General features: G+C 46.7%; 1 protein-coding gene across 2 annotated transcripts in view; it reads left to right on the top strand.

The window, feature by feature from the left end:
* Nucleotides 1-16588, top strand: part of IQCA1 (IQ motif containing with AAA domain 1) — a 155054-nt gene that overhangs the window by 71125 nt on the left and 67341 nt on the right. For both annotated transcript variants that reach the window (XM_045034667.1, XM_006935734.5), the window contains exon 8: nucleotides 7498-7623. In XM_045034667.1, coding sequence (XP_044890602.1) covers nucleotides 7498-7623 — 126 coding nt within the window. The remainder of the gene's footprint in view (nucleotides 1-7497; nucleotides 7624-16588) is intronic.

Here is a 16588-nt window from a genome sequence, read left to right as displayed (position 1 = left end):
GATCATGACCTGAGCTGAAGTCGGATGCTTAACCGACTGAGCCACCCAGGCGCCCCGAAAAGAATTTTTTTTTAAAAAGCCCATTGAAAGAGGCAAATAACTAAAAAGACGCATCAATGAAAAAGAATAGGAAATATTCAAGAAATATACCCAAATTTATGCAAATTTAGTCCATAATAAAGATGGCATCTCACCTTTCTTGGGTAAGGGGGAGAAAAGACCACTTAATAAATAGTATTAGAATAAGTAGGTCATCATCTGAAAAAAAGAAGAAAATTAAATCCCTGTTTCTTTATAGCTTCTACCAGAATGCTTCCAGATGCATCAAAGATGTAAACGCCAAACAAAACAAAAACACAAAAGAACTAGAAGAAGCCAAGGAAGAAATGTCATAACCTCAGAGTGAGAAAGACATTTCTACCTCTGCTGCACAACCCAGGAGTCATAGAAGAAAAAAATGAAATTTTAAATGACGCACACACAGTTTCTAACCCACGTGGCAAAACCAACCCCAAGTGAAGTCCAATGACCAATGACACAGTAGGATAATTACTTGTAATGAGCATCACACACAGGAGGTCATTGTTTTCATATATAAAGAGCTCCTGCAGGTCTGTAAAAAAAAGATCAATAACCTGATATTTTAAAAAGCCAAAGGATATGAACAGGCAATTCTCAGAAAAAATGTAAATGGGTTTGAAACATAATAAAAGATGTTCAGAATATGAAAAGATTATCAACCCCATGCCTATAACAGAAACGCAAATTAGAACTGAACTAACAGACATTGCTCAATTGAACCTCATCAAAATTCAAAAATTTTACACCTCAAAAGATGCCATCAAAAAAATGCAAAGACAAAAACAGACTGGGGGAAGATATGTCTTCAGACATATCTGGAAAGGGATTTATATCCAGGATAAACAAAGAACTCTAACGTCTCAACAAGAAGCCTATTCAGTCAAAGAACGGGCAAAAGACTTGAAGACCATGCACAATGGATCGTATATGAATAGCTAATTAGCACAGGAAAAGATGCTTGACACCATTAGTCACTAGGGAGATAAAATTTAAAACTGCTATGAACCCACAATTGTATGGTCAACATACAGTTGCTTCAACAAAGCAGGAACGAATATCCAATGGAAAAAAGATAGTCTCTTCAACAAATGGTGCTGAGAAAACTGGACAGCAACATGCAGAATAAAACTGGGCCACTTCCTTATGCCATACCCAAAAATAAATTCAAAATGGATGAAAGACCTAAATGTGAGACAGGAAAAAATCCTAGAAGAGAGCACAGGCAGCAACCTCTTTGACCTCGGCCATAGCAACCTCTTACTAGACATGTCGTCTAAGGTAAGGGAAACAAAAGCAAACATGAACCATTGGGACTTCATCCAGATAAAAAGCTTTTGAAAAGTGAAGGAAACAATCAACAAAACAAAAAGGCAGCCTACGGAATGGGAGAAAATATTTGCAACTGACATAGCTGATAAAGAGTTGGTGTCCAAAATCTATAAAAAACTTATCAAACTCAACACCCAAAAAACAAACAACCCAGAAAAGAAATGAGCAGAAGACATGAACAGGCACTTTTCCAAAGAAGACATCCAGATGGCCGACAGACACATGAAAAGATCCTCGGCATCACTCATCATCAGGGAAACACAAATCAAAACCATGATGAGATACCACCTCACACCTGTCCAAATGCCTAGAATTAACAACGTAAGAAACAACAAGTGTTGGCAAGGATACAGAGAAAGGGGGGCCCTCTTGCACTGCTGGTGGAAATGCAAACTGGTACAGCCACTCTGGATAGCAGTGTGGAGGTTTCTCAAAAAAACTAAAAATAGAACTACCTTATGATCCAGCAATTGCACTATTAGATATTTACCCAAAAGTTACAAAAATACAGATTTGAAGGGATACATGCACCCCAATGTTTTAGAGCAGCACTATCAACAATAGGCAAACTATGGAGACCGCCCAAATGTCCATCAGCTGATGAATGGATAAAGAAGATGTGGCATATAGATATATACAATGGAATATTACTCAGCCAACAAAAAGAGTGAAATCTTGCCATTTGCAGTGACATGGATGGAGCTAGAATGTATTATGCTAAGTGAAATAAGTCAGTCAGAAGTCAGATAAAGACAAGTACCGTATGATTTCACTCGTGTGGAATTTAAGAAGTAAAACAGATGAGGGGCGCCTGGGAGGTTCAGTCGGTTAAGCGTCCGACTTCGGCTCAGGTCATGATCTCACAGTTCGTGAGTTCGAGCCTTGCATCGATTGGGCTCTTTGCTGACGGCTCGGAGCCTGCAGCCTGCTTCGGATTCTGTGTCTCCCTCTCTCTCTGCCCCTCTCCTGCTCACACTCCGTGTGTCTCTCTCTCAAAAATAAATAAACATTAAAAAAAAAGAGAGAAAGAAAACAGATGAACATATGGAAAGGGGGGGGAGGAAAAGAGAGGGAAACAAACCACGGAAGACTCGATGATAGAGAACAAACCGAGGATTGATGGACGGAAGTGGGTGGGGGATGGGCTAAATCAGTGACGGGCATTAAGGAAGGCACTTGTAAATGACGAGCACTGGGTGTTGTATGTAAGAGATGAGTCACTGAATTCTACTCCTGAAACCAATATTGCACTGTGTGTTAACTAAACTTTAAATAAATAAATAATAAATAAATGAATGAATGAATAAATCCTGCAATGAGACCATTTCATACCCACTAGGATGGCGACAATCAGGAGGACAGACAATAACAAATGTTGAGGGTGCAGAGAAAAGGGAACCCTCCTGTGGTGCTGGTAGGAACACAAAATGGTGGGGCCACTTGGAGAAAAGTTTGTCAGTTTCTTTAAAGTTAGATATAAATTTTTTTTTTAACATTTATTTATTTTTGAGACAGAGAGAGACAGAGCATGAACGGGGGAGGGTCAGAGAGAGGGAGACACAGAATCTGAAACAGGCTCCAGGCTCTGAGCTGTCAGCACAGAGCCCGACGCGGGGCTCGAACTCACGGACTGAGAGATCATGATGTGAGCTGAAGTCGGCCACTTAACCAACTGAGCCACCCAGGCGCCCCTAAAGTTAGATATAGGAGGGCTTGGGTGGCTCAGTCTGTTAAGTGTCCAACTCTTGATCTCAGCTCAGATCTTGATCTCAGGATCCTGAGTTCAAGCCCCTCATTGGGCTCCACATTGAGTATGAGGCCTACTTCACTAGTTTTTTTTAAAGGTTTGTTTTTATTTATTATTTTTGAGAGAGAGAGAGACAGAGCCTGAGCTGGGGAGGAACAGAGAGAAGGAGACACAGAATCCGAAGGAGGCTCCAGGCTCTGAGCTGTCAGCACAGAGCCCGACACGGGGCTCGAACTCATGAACTGTGAGATCATGACCTGAGCCAAAGTCATACACTTAACTGACTGAGCCGCCCAGGCACCCCTGAAGCCTACTTTAAAAAAAAAGTTAAATATAAAGATGCCAAATGACCCAGCAGCCCACTCTCGGGCCTCTATCCAAGAGAAATGAAAATATGTCCACACAAAAAAGTTTATGTATGAACGTTCATGAGACTATTATTCATAATAGCCAAAACTTTGGAACAACTTAAATATCTCATCACTGGATAGGGCAGATGTGGTGCGTCCATTCAAAGGAGTATTATTTGGCGATAAAAAAGGAAACATCAATTGAGATACACCGCAACATGGGTAGACCTCGAAAACATGATGCAGACGCAAAGGAACCAGACATAAGAGACCACACATTAAATGATTCCATTTACAGGAAACATCCAGATAAAGTGACTGTATGGAGGCAGGGAGGAGATTAGCATTTGCCTGTCAAGGGGTGAAAGAAAAGCAAAGGACTGACCACAGACATGAGGGGCTCACACTGGGGTGATGGAAATGTTCTAAATCGGATTCATGGTGATGGTTGCACAACTTGGTGTATCCACTAAAAACAATTGAATTGTACCCTTGGAATGTGCGAATACATGCTATGTAAAACATGCCTCAAAAAATTACATTATGATATATTATATTATTGTGAAAGAAACCAGGTGGCGGGGCCAGATTTGGCCCTCAGGCCCCACAGTTTCCTGAAAACATGGCGGCTGCCTTAGCAAAGCAATAAAGGGTCCTTCTGACTTTGGGAGGTTTTGCTAAAGTTGAAGAGCGTGAGCAAGATAAATTCAGCACTGCTATTGAGAAGCAACTCCAGTGACATACCATTTTCTCAGCCGTTCGGGTAGCAAACATAAATACACGGGGTCACACCATGTCAGAGCATATAAGGAAAGAAGCACCCCCTTGCACTGCTGGCAGAGTAGAAGTTGGCAGCCCGATGGGGGCAGTGGGACCGCATTACAAATGGACATACCCTTGACCCAGCATACTAGGAACTCATCCTGCAGATAGGCCCACACACCTGCCAGATGATATTTGCATGCACTTACTCGTGCAGCGTTGCTAGTGAAAGCAAACAATGGGGAACAACCTAACTCCATCGGTGGGAGAACAGCCAGATAATCGACACTACACCTATAAAAAAAAGAACAAGGAAGCCCTTTACGCACTGCGAAGGAAAGACGGCCAGGACATTATCAGGAGAAAAGTTCACAAGGACAGTGGGTACGATACACTGACGTTTGTATAGAATGACCAGTCTATGTTTACGTTATGTGTTTGTGTGTATACCTGTGTACACATTTGTGTACTTTGGAAGATTTTGCTAGGGTTGAAACTCAAGAGGAGGGGCACCTGGGTGGCTTAGTTGGTTGAGCGCCCAACTCTTGATTCTGGCTCAGGTCATGATCCCAGGGTCAGGGGATCAAGCCTCATGTCGGGCTCTGGGCTGAGCAGGGGGCCTGCTTAAGATTCTCTCTCTCCTTCTCTCTCTCTCTCTTCTTTCTCTCGCTCTACCCTCTCCCCCCACTCTCAAGCACATACACTGTCTCTCTCACTCAAAAAAAAAATCTTAAAAAAAAAAAGAAAAAACCAAGAACAAAATAAATCCAACATTGGCTTAAAAAAAAGACAAACTCCAATCACACACTATTTCACACCATTGGCAAACATAACACAGCCATGTGTGTGTGTGTGTGTGCGCACATATATTTGCATACAGCTATATAAAATGTCTCCAGAAGTATCTCCAAGGAATTGCGGCTGGCTTTAGAAAGCTGACTGGCTCACAGCATGGGAATGGAACATTTCACTACATGCTCTTCTGTCGTTCTTGAAGTGTGGGCCATGTGAATGTATTTATTCATCAAATTAATAAACTAAGGATATGGAGGAAATAAATAATACAATGGAAAAGGCTTTCAAAGATACACTGAATTGTATGTTCCACAAATAAGGATGTCACCATTTTGTATAGCCGCTCACATTTTATACATTGGGCTATTTTTTGAAAATTGTCTTTACGTTTCTGAAAGCTTCCAGACTTCCAAGGACCAAAAAAATATTCATGCTCCATAAGTGCTCCAAACGTAAAAGTCCTGAGCGGCCATGATTTGGGTCTCTGAGTTGAGGCGAGCCTGATCCCCAAGGAAAACATTGCTACTTGGACAAGAGACTTTTAATTCCATCCAAAGACACCCTTTTTATTACCATATAATGTGTGCAACACATACGTCACCTCTCACCCTCCCCAGCACCCTTTCTGTGAGCCTCATCCCACCGAGAGCTTCACTAGAGCCTAGGGGACGGGCAGACCTCTGGATAGAGGGAAGTAGGGCACATGACTAATGACTATGGTGGTGGTGTTGTTTTTAAGTCCAGATGGGACCAGAATATCCTGCTTGGTTCACAATAAAGCTGTATCGTTTATATTTTTAAAGGTTTGAACTAAGCTCCTAAAAGCCACGTAGGTATAAATAACAAAAATATAATACTAGAAAATAAACGTCAGCAGTGTCGTAAATCACTAACAAGGCGTAACAAGCAGCCCTGGTCCCAGGAGGATGATTTAGTACAATGTAGTAGAGGTGAAATGCTACTAGCCTTTTGGTTTAATTGCATACCCTGCCGTCCAGAAGAAACCACTGTCCTCAATTTGGCATTGGGCGTTCCCTCATATGCCTTTTTTACTTGGACGACATATGTATGGATCCTGAAACTGGAGAGTATTATTATTTTTTTTTTATTGAACTATATGCGTTTCGTATGATAGGATAAATCGACCTACGCTGGGCACACCTTGCCTCGTTCCTTTCTGTGTTGTGAAATTCATCCCGGTTAGTGCCTCTTTGGATCCCAGCTCTGCACCCCCCAGCTGTGTGTCCTTGGCCACATGACTGAACCCTTTGTGCCCTGTTCTCTTACCGACAAAACAGGTTGGTGACAGCTCCCATCCCTGGGCTGCATTTAGCAGTAAATGAGTTCGTCTTTGTGCTGCTCTTAGGACCATGTCTGGTTTATCATATATGCAATGGACGCGAGTACCGACTTCACTTCAGAAAATGAAACTCGGAAACTAGGTCCTAGGGATGTCATGCCACTTGTCTCGGTCACATGACCAGTGATGGGCGGAGCCCCAGGGTCTAACAGGAAATGGGTCCTATCACCGGCACCCTCACATCTCCCAGAATTCATGGCTCTCAGCCACAGCAAATGGGAGCTCAGCAAACATCTGTTGTACAGAAGGGATTGTGTGATTTTTCAAAACCTTTACTAATTCTCTGATGAAGCTAATCTGATGTGAACCAGGTACTTCTTAAAAGATATTGAAAATTTGGGAAGAATAAAGGGGGTTTGTCACTGTAGGAAATAGAAATGAAGTCACAGATGAAAGAAACCAATCATGAGGGGCGCCTGGGTGGCTCAGCCGGTTAAGTGTCCAACGTCAGTTCAGGTCATGATCTCGTGTTTCGTGAGCTCGAGCCCCCAGTCGGGCTGTATGCTGACAGCTCAGAGCCTGGAGCCTGTCTCACGGTGCATGGGATCAAGCCCTTCATCGGGCTCTGTGCTGATAGTGTAGAGCCTGCTTGGGATTCTCTCTCTCCCTGTCTCTCTGCCCCTCCCCTGCTCGCGCGCGCTCTCTCTCTCTCTCTCTCAAAATATTTTTTTTCAAAATTTTTCATAAAAAAGACAGAAAAGAAAAGAAAAGTTATTGGAAGGGCGCCTGTCCCATGGAGTCCAGGCAGGAAACCAAGGTAGCCTCAGCTCCACTGGGGAAAGTGTGAGCAGGTCTGGCCTAGGAAGCCGTGAGCTCCCCTGCGTCGGGACTGGGTTCAGAAATGTCCAGCCTCCCTTTCAACCGCCCCCAAGATCCGACGGCTGCCCGATAAATCCAGCCAGAGGCAGCCAGCAGCCCGCGAGGTCCCCACGAGGGTCTGCCTTGGGCCCCAGAGCAAGGCAGGGAGGGAGGGGGCACTGATCAGCACACATACTTCCTCCAGACGGGAAAACCAGTCCTCATCCCGATGGGGCTCCATTAAAGCACGATGCTCATTCTGTGTTCCTTACCAGGTTACTGAAGATATTCTTGCAAGCCAAGAAGAGGAGGAGAAAAACAAAAAGAATAAAAAGAAGGCAAAGAAACCCAAGAAACCTAAGGAAGATAAGGAAAAGAAAAACACAAGGGAAAAAAGCAAGGTAAGGAATTTGGAATTTTAGAAATTTTCTTTTAAGTGACTTTTTTTGCTTTGAATCCGCGGCTTGGTCCCCTCCGGAGATGGCAGACATTCGTTTCCTAGGCAACCGTTCTTTCCTACCAACTGTCTTTCAGTATTTTTTTTATGCTGCTCCATCACCCATCACCATCCTCTCTGTGACTTGTAGTAAATAAATATTAGGATAAAGAGTGGTTTCAAGGACTCGGACCCTGTACGTGTTTATTCATGTATGGGATACCTTTGAAATTTTTATTCCTCAAAATCAGTGATCCCTCCGGTCTTTCCTCAAAGGTAGACATCAGGAAAAATGCTGGCGAACCAGATGACCACTGCAAAGTCAAAATAATCTTAACTGCTTTAACCGAAGTGTGTTCGTTCAAATTTATCCCTTCACGTTGACATGGTGGCTACATTTTAGTGGGAGTTTTTCCTTCTTACTATCCAAAGGAAATCAGAGTTCAAACAGTGTCACTTTGGGCCAGGCCTCCCCTCGTGCAAGGGGGAAGGTGGTGGCCGTGGCTGGATTCACCAGGTGCTGCTGTCTTGGGGGGATAACTGGCGGGGTCTTCACCTTCAAGCACGTGGAGAGGTGGGCGCCCAGGGCAGTGTTCTCCCAGCAGAAACTCCTTCTGAGGGGGTGGAGCTCAGGCTGGAAGCTGGCATCATCCTGAAGCGTGATTGTGTTTAAAGAAGCATTTCTTCATAGGAATGTTCCTTCTTCACAGCTGACCAAAACCCTGATCTCAGTCGACTCAAGAGAACGGATCCTTAAGGGTGATGGTCCGTCTGTGACTCTGTCCAGGGGCAGAGACCCAGCTGTCGCTCAGGTAGCAGCGGCCACACTCCTCCTGTTCCAAAAGGTGGATTCAAGAGAGACACGGGACAGGCTGCATAGTCCAGGACCAGTGATGGGACCAAGGAGTCAGAAACTGTGAGCAGGGGAGAAAGGAGACTGATGGTGGACGTACAATGACAATACCCAGACTCCACGTAAATGCAAGGCCTGGGTGGTGGTGATGAAGGCCAACCTCTTGTTAAAAAATCCCTTGCACGGGGCGCCTGGGTGGCTCAGTCTGTTAAGCGTCTGACTCTCGATTTCAGCTCAGGTCATGATCTTATGGTGTGTGGGTTCGAGCCCCACGTCGGGCTTTGCGCGGAGGGCGCGGAGCCTGCTTGGGATTCCCTCTCCCTTTCTCTCTGCCCCTCCCCCACTCAAATAAATAAACTTAAAAAAAAGTCTCCCTTGCACGATTGCAGCTACCCAGCTGGAGACAATTGCCCCTTCTGCCAGGTTCTTCTCCCCTTCTCCGGCACTGTGGCTGACAGAACCTGCCCCCATCCATCTTTGTCCCTCTCCTTCACCACGTTGCATGGTGTGCTCTTCTTTTGCAGAGAAGAGAGACCTCTTACAGCTCGCTCTGGGCACAACCCGCTCCACCGCAACCCCAGCTCAGTCCCCAGCTACCCAGCGTCTTGTGCTGACCCCTCATCTAATTCCGCCCCGGGAATTGCTGCTCCAAGGCCACGCCGCCCAGGGACAGCCAACCCCCCTCCGTGGGGCCATTCTGAAGGGTGGTCCCAGCTCCCAGGCTCCCTGTGGGTCACCTGACCGCTCACGTCCAGGGGTAGCACAGCTCAGCTACATCCGGTTCTCTTCCCGGGGCTGCTCCCCTCCCGGTGGGTGGTGTTCCCAGTAGATCACCCCCTCGGCCTCCATCTGAGTGTTTCCAGGGAACCCAACCCACGAGGCCACCTGTTGTCCCTTACTACTCTGCTTGGGTCCCAAAGCTTCTAATGTGTTGCAGAAGAAAAATTAAAAAAATAAACAAAATGAGAAGAAGAGAGCTTACTTGCTACAGTTAATTTTTAAAGCCCCCCCTCACACGCTGCAAGATACTTTTCAAGCGGTGCCTGAGAATAAGGACAATTGGAAGGATTTCAATTTTATTCTAAGCATTCTCTTGCTCTAAATATGCATTAGGGAGTTTGACACTTGCAAATTAAAAATTCACTGTTAATGAAGCGTGTTCCATAAAAAAAAAAAAAATCTGAAATTATCAGCTATACAATCTGGTCTTTGTTGAGCGAAGGTATTTTATTAACTGGCAATTAAAGAGTCACTTCATGATGAACAGTTTGGGCCAGGAGGCAAACTCTGAATCCATCAGCATTTACGAAGTGGCTGGAAATGAAGGGAAAAATCCTTCAGAGCTACTTAGAACTGAATCTATTCATGAAAAGTACAGGTCTACCCGGTGACCTTTTGTATTGACTTTCAAGAGTCTTAATTTAGAATCAACCCCAAAGCATCTAAAAGCATTCCTGTGTGTGAGAACTGGCATGTTGACCTGTAGAAACAGACATCTCGCATTCATCCTGGCCCAAGAGTAAGGCAGGGGAGAGGGGAAACTGGTTTGACTTCGCTTGCTGACTCACTCCTAACTCTTTCATGGTGGCACAGCTGTGGGATTATCCCTCAGGTATTTTTGTAAACCTGGTCATTTCTCTATTGCCAATACATATATGTGGTCAGAAAACTTGAGAAAGACCTCATATTAAGAAGTCCATAGAAAGTCCATAGAAAGGCTACAAATGAGCATATGTGGCCACAGAGGAGCTGTTGACAAAGGTCTGGAGGTGAGTGAATCAGAAGGCTGCATGGGGGTCAGGGGCTCCAGGCAGGATTCCAGGCCATCGCTGAGCCAAGGAACCAGAGGACAACTTGAGAGCAAGGAAGACAGAGGCCAGGGAGGGTGTGGGGTGTGGGGCTGGGGAAGCCTGGAGCGTGGCCTGCAGGTGCTTGGCGGAACCTTCTGGAGAAGATGAGAGTCACCCCTGGGGTAGTGACCTGAGCAGACCTAAGCTGTGCGAGCTGTGGTCTAAGGTCTGTGGTTCACGACCGTGGTTGGGATGGCCTGTGGGTGGGGAAGTGATCGAGGCAGGGAGGCTGTTAGGTCCAGGCAGGGAGTCCCAAGAGACGGGAAGCCAGGTCCGTGCAAGCCCAGGTTCCACCCAAGGGCAAGTGTGGGCCAGGGGCCGGAGCTCCTCTGAAGCTTGCGTCCATCTCCATTGGAGAACGCATTTAAAGTCAGACATCATCCACAAGGCTGTGAGTGAAGTGAGTTCTGTTTGTCTTGTTGATTTTTTGCAAAAATGATGAGGAAGGAAAGGCACATCCAGCTGGTGGTACAAAGATCTGGGCTCATAGTGAGCAGCACGGTGACACCCTGGCCTGGCTCACAAATACCCATGGTCATCCTTTCATGACTGCCTCCCCTCCCTCCTCCGCCCCTTCCTGGGGTCCCCTCCATCTGCATAAGAGTGTCTCAGAGTGCCCTGCCCAAAACACCTCTCCCGCAACCCTAGTGCAGCGGGGCAGAGCTCCCCTTAGACACTCTGTCATTCAGGACTCGGAGGATTAGTGAGTGTCCCTGTGGTATCTTGAGATGTTTGAACTGGAGATGACCGGAAGGAAGTTTAAGGGGTTTGGGTGCCCCTGCTTGGATTTCCAATTTCCTGGAGGGCTGATGGCATGAGAAGAGAGAGTGCCGTCAGGGTGGACCTCCGTAAATCGTGCACAGCATTTTAGAACAATTCCATTTCATCAAGAAACGTCGCAGACAAGTTAACACTTAAAGCATGAAAGTCTTCCATTTCTTATCTGGATCTGTCTGGAGACCCTCTCTGCTGAGATGCTGAAGGACAGAAGCAAGGAGATTGATTCATGGCTCGTTCGCCTTCACCAGCGCGAGTAAAGGGAAAACATAAAAGCACCATAGACACCTTCAAAAATGAGCTTCCAAAAATTAGTCGTTTCATCCCCTAGGGAAGAAAACGAACTTCTATCCTGTACCTTTTCTTATACAAAAATTAACTCAACACGGATCATGTATTTACATGTAAAACTAAAACCTTTAGGTAAAAAGAGGGAAAACAGATCTTCAGGATCTAGCACTGGGCAAACAGCTTTTACATTTGACGCCAAAAATATCCACAAAGGGAAAGATTGATGAATTGGACTTTATCAAAATAAAATTTTTTTAAAAAAAATATAGGGGCACCTGGGTGGCTGAGTTGGTTAAGCGTCTGACTCTTGATTTCAGCTCGGGTCATGATCTCCCAGTTCATGGCGTCAGGTTCTGCACTGACAGCACAGAGCCTGCTTGGGATTCTCTCTCCTCTTCTCTCTCTGCCCCTCTCCCACTTGCGCTCCCTCTCTCTCAAAATAAATAAACAAACGTTTAAAAAATAGCAATAAAAAAAATAAAAAAAACTTTTGCTCTGGGAAGAGGACGAAGAAACAAAGAGAAAATGGTTGCAGGCTATAGATCTGACAAAGGACTAGCATCTAGAATACATAAAGAATTCTCAAAATTTCAACAGCAAAAAAAAAAGTTAGTCTTCCTTTCTATCTTTGGTTTGAAAATCATCTCTAAAAGCGTTAAGGATCGCAGACGAGGACATCCCCTGTTAAGAATATGTAATAGAGGACAATGCTAGTCTGGTCGGGAGAACGTTCTCTGCAAGCCAACAGCAAGCTTTGCAAACGTGCTTGCAACGTCAGAATCACGCCATTCGCTTGACAGTCGTCTGTGTGGACTTCACGTTGGCTTTAGAAACAAAAACCCAGAGAAGGACCACCATGTGATCCACCCTTACAACCCTTTTCTCTTTGTTATCTTTCAAGCCATATGTTAAGCCATTTGGAACTATCTTAAATGGATTTTACCTGCCCAGACCACACGGTCATGTGATACTAAAGAGTCCTCTCTGCATTCACGTAACTTCGTGCTAAATCCTGGGAAGAGCCTGGTACCCACATGCAGCACCATTAGCTTGAGAAGCTTCTGCTTGTCTGCAGGGCCACCGAGCCTTTCCGTGACCACAGCGCCTCTTCTCCAATCGCTTGGCTCCAAGAGGTGCTCCATAGTGAACCATGGAGCCAACCACCCTCTTCTATTATGTTAGGGTATTTCAAACTAAATTTTGTCTTCCTTCACAAGGATGGAAAAGTGAGTGAATTTCCAGAAGCTGGTATCAGGAATAAAGGTGTCATCGTGGAAATGTCCGTACTGAGCATCCTCTGTGTCCACTGAAGGACAGCGAGAGAGGAAGATAAGAAGCCTCGAGCTGTAGGGACAGGAGCTGTAACCCAGGAAACGGAAACCCCAAGGATAGACTCCCTGCAATTGTACATAAACTTTTACATGAAAGCGTATCACTCTCAGAAGAAGGTGTGTGAGTTTTTTTTCATGTTTCCTCCTATCCAAAAAGCTCAAAAATCACCACTTCCAGAAAGGACATCATTGGTTATGCAGAAGGGCCAAGGAAAGCGCTGCTGGTTCAGAAAAGAGTGGGGATCCACCAGCCCTGGAGACAACGGACGAGGCCTCCCCGAGAACATGGCCTGTCAGCAGCCTTTCAGGAGCTCACGCTCATAGCCCAGGTCTGCCTGGGTCTCCCCATCCCTGGGGTGGGGGAACCACAACAGCCTCGTGGCCGCCACTGCCTCCTCCCGTCCTGCCGTTCTGCCACCTGTCACCCAGCCCAGCAGCCAGCGACCTGATGAAACCAGGACTCCGATCAGCACCCAAACAGCGCTTGGGGCTCAAGAGCTGGGCGGTAGTTCTTCCCAAAGGAATGCTGGATGTTCACCTGAAGGTGCTGGGAGGAGGTAGTGGGGTACAAAGATGCACCAGATGCTAGAGACATCGAGAAGGGTGACTGGCCTGGGCTGGGTGTTGGAGGACGAGAGGGAGGTCAGGAGTCGAGGTGGACGCCAAGTGTCTTCGCTGAGATGCCACAGAGGATGAGGGACAGAAAGACAGGAGCTGGCTTCGGAATGACACAGATTGGAGGGTGGGACACCCACGCGGATGCATCACATGGTTAGTGGAAATTCCAGACAAACTCTGGCAAGATTCAAGAGGCCCCCCTGCACAGAAAGCCCCCACCGAGGACAGGAGAATGGACGGGCTGTGGGAAGACCAGTGTGGGGTTAAGCTGGAGAATCTAGATGGCGTCCACAGAGGAGGGCAGGAGGAAGAGGGGAAAGCAGTGAGAGAAGGCAGCAGCCTGGGAGGAGGGAGACATTCGGCACCCTGGAGACAGTGAGGCTGCCATTTCCTTTTCCAACTGTGTGAGTTTCTGGAAGGACGAAAGGAAGGTTCTCCTCCTGTCCCCTCCGCCCGGCTACCGTGAGAAGTGAGAACTGATAATATGATGGAGACAAGTCAGGAGGTTCTTTGAAGGGTGGGAACCACTGTGTGGAATGTTCCAGAAAAGCCAAGGAGGATGCTTGAGGAAAAGGTGCGTTGATGGACATGTCACTGGGACGCAGAGCTCCTTCGGCTATAGAGGAGCGCGGGCCAGCGGGTGCAGAAAGCAGATCACCAGCAGCAGACAGACTCGGGCTGAGACCCGAGGGCAGCTCACATACATACTTCTTAAGGAAATTGCCAAATGATCAATAAAGTCGAGAAAGGATTTTACGAAGGGATAGAGCTAAGTGTTCAGGGACGGGGGGAATGCACCCGTGGTGTGGGCTGGGGGAGGTCCCGGGGCAGCAGGCAGGGAGGAGATGTTGCCCAGTAGAGTAAGGCCAGGGTTCTCTGCAGCAAAGAATGCTGGGGGAGAAGCCAGGAGAAGCAGAGGGTTTCAGGGGTGAGGAGAGTGTGAAGGGGAGGAAAACCGTTTCACCCAAATGGCCTCCATCAAGAAGGCTTAAAACCCATGCGACTCTGCTCAGCCGGCAGGACAGCCAGCCACACAGGGACCGGTGCAGGGTTCGATGGTTACCGCTACCCTCTGAACCAGAAGACGGGACCAGACTGATGCTTGATTGACTGATTGATTGATTGGTTGATTGATTGAATCAACCAGAATAATTCAGGTTGAGCGTTTTCACTGGACCCTGATTTCCCATAATGCGAGTTTCCAGAAAGATAACGGAGATTCCTTCCATTCAGCGTCGGAAATAAAGACCGGAGAATCCCTGATAGTCCTTTGCTGGCCCTAGGGCTTGGTTTTCCCAGACCCATCCCCCTGAATGCTCATCTAATTACCCCCATCAAGCAATATATAACAATTATCACTCAAGCAACACAAGTTCAGGGTAGAGGAGGAGAAATCGGGTTATTGATTTAAAAAAAAAAAGAGAAAAACAAGCAAAGGTCGCGTGGAACCCGTCACCCGTCATCATTAACATGGTGGTGTATATCCTTCCAGACACTTCTTTAGGCATCGATGTATACTAATTGTTCCTTACGCTGCATGTTTCTAGTGACCATTAATTGTGGCATCCTGAAATGGGATGCTGAAGTCAGGATAAAGGTTAGGAACAAAGAGGCGTGTTTAAGTGAACCCTCTGGAGGCCGAGAAAGCTGGGCTTTTCCCTGAGTTAAGTCTTCCTAAAGGGCAAGGAGCTTTAAGGGCTTCCCGGCAAAGAGGCCCCCACTGGGAAAGCATCGCTTGCAGGGGTGGAGCCCGGACGGTGGTCAGGGGCCTCGGGGGAGGACATCAGCTGGCGGTTTGGAGGGCCGTTGTGAGAAACGTGGCATATTTCTTACCACCGTCATAATGGCCAGGACAATTTTTCTGACAAAAATTAAGCCTAGGTGCCACCAGAGAAAATCAGGACCGATGTACTTAGAACCCAGCTACCCATTTTTTGACTCCACATTGTGGGTTATCTCAGATGGGCTGACTACCTTCTGTGTAAGAAGGAACAGCAGTCTGAAGCCCGAAAAAGCAGGAGTCATTTTGATTCTGAATCTCCATGGAATTGAGAGAACAGTGTGAGCAGAAAAGTAAACTGGCATCCTCAATTACCTTCAAGCTTGAAAATAGTTATGAGATGCTTAATTTTTTTGCAAAGAGCTCTCATATTATTTTGGTGCCTTTTTATTTTAAAACACGGGTAGTAGCAATGGGAGCTCCTGGGCTGATTTTCAGTTGTGGGTCTAGAATCCGTTGAGTGGGAAATAATCAGTCTCTTCCAAACCACAGTAACCCTACCCCCACCCCTACCCTGAGGACACAGACCCTAAAAAAATAATCAGAGTATCTGATAGCCACTGAGTGACCGATCTGACATTTGAACCTATATGTTAAGAGGTATATGCCGAATGCATATCCCATTTTTTTAGAGGTGGGGGGACAGAGGGCATGCATGAGCAGGGTAGAGGGGCAGAGGGAGCGGGAGAGAGAATCCCAAGCAGGCTCCACACTCAGCATGGAGCCCAACACAAGGCTCCGTCCAATGACCCTGGGATCATGGAACCCAACACAAGGCTCCATCCAATGTCCCTGGGATCATGGAACCCAACACAAGACTCCATCCAATGTCCCTGGGATCATGGAACCCAACACAAGGCTCCATCCAATGACCCTGGGATCATGGTACCCAACACAAGGCTCCATCCAATGACCCTGGGATCATGGAACCCAACACAAGGCTCCATCCAATGACCCTGGGATCATGACCTGAGCCGAAATCAAGAGTCGAGCACTCGACTGACTGAGCCACCCAGGTGCCCCCATGCCCCCATTCAAGAAATGTAACAGATGTGGCCCTGTTTGAACTCTGCCACTAATACCTGCTAATGTGCAGGGTCTCGGGTTCTCCTGGGCTGGGATTCTTGGACGCTCACTGAGCATGCTTTCGGACCCCTGCCCCATTATGTCACACCACGATCTCTCTTCCCAGTGTCTGCTGGGGCCGAGAAGCAGGTGCCAGGAAGTATAAGTAAATCCTACGTAGTGAGGAGAGAGTCTTTTTCACCTGGAAGAATCCAGCACAGCTTCACAGAAGAGGACACGTTTGCCTCAGACCTAAGAGGAATTTTCCACAAACGAAGATGGGAAAATGGAATTCTGATGGGAAAGAAGATGGGCACTTCCCCTCCACATTCCGGGCAGCTAGATGTCCCGACAAGCCCATGAGG

The sequence above is a fragment of the Felis catus genome, chromosome C1 (genome assembly GCF_018350175.1).
Source record: "Felis catus isolate Fca126 chromosome C1, F.catus_Fca126_mat1.0, whole genome shotgun sequence".
In the NCBI taxonomy this organism is placed as follows: Eukaryota; Metazoa; Chordata; class Mammalia; order Carnivora; family Felidae; genus Felis; species Felis catus.
The sequence above is the reverse complement of the archived record's forward strand: the minus strand, read 5'-3'. Positions and strand labels throughout refer to the sequence as shown.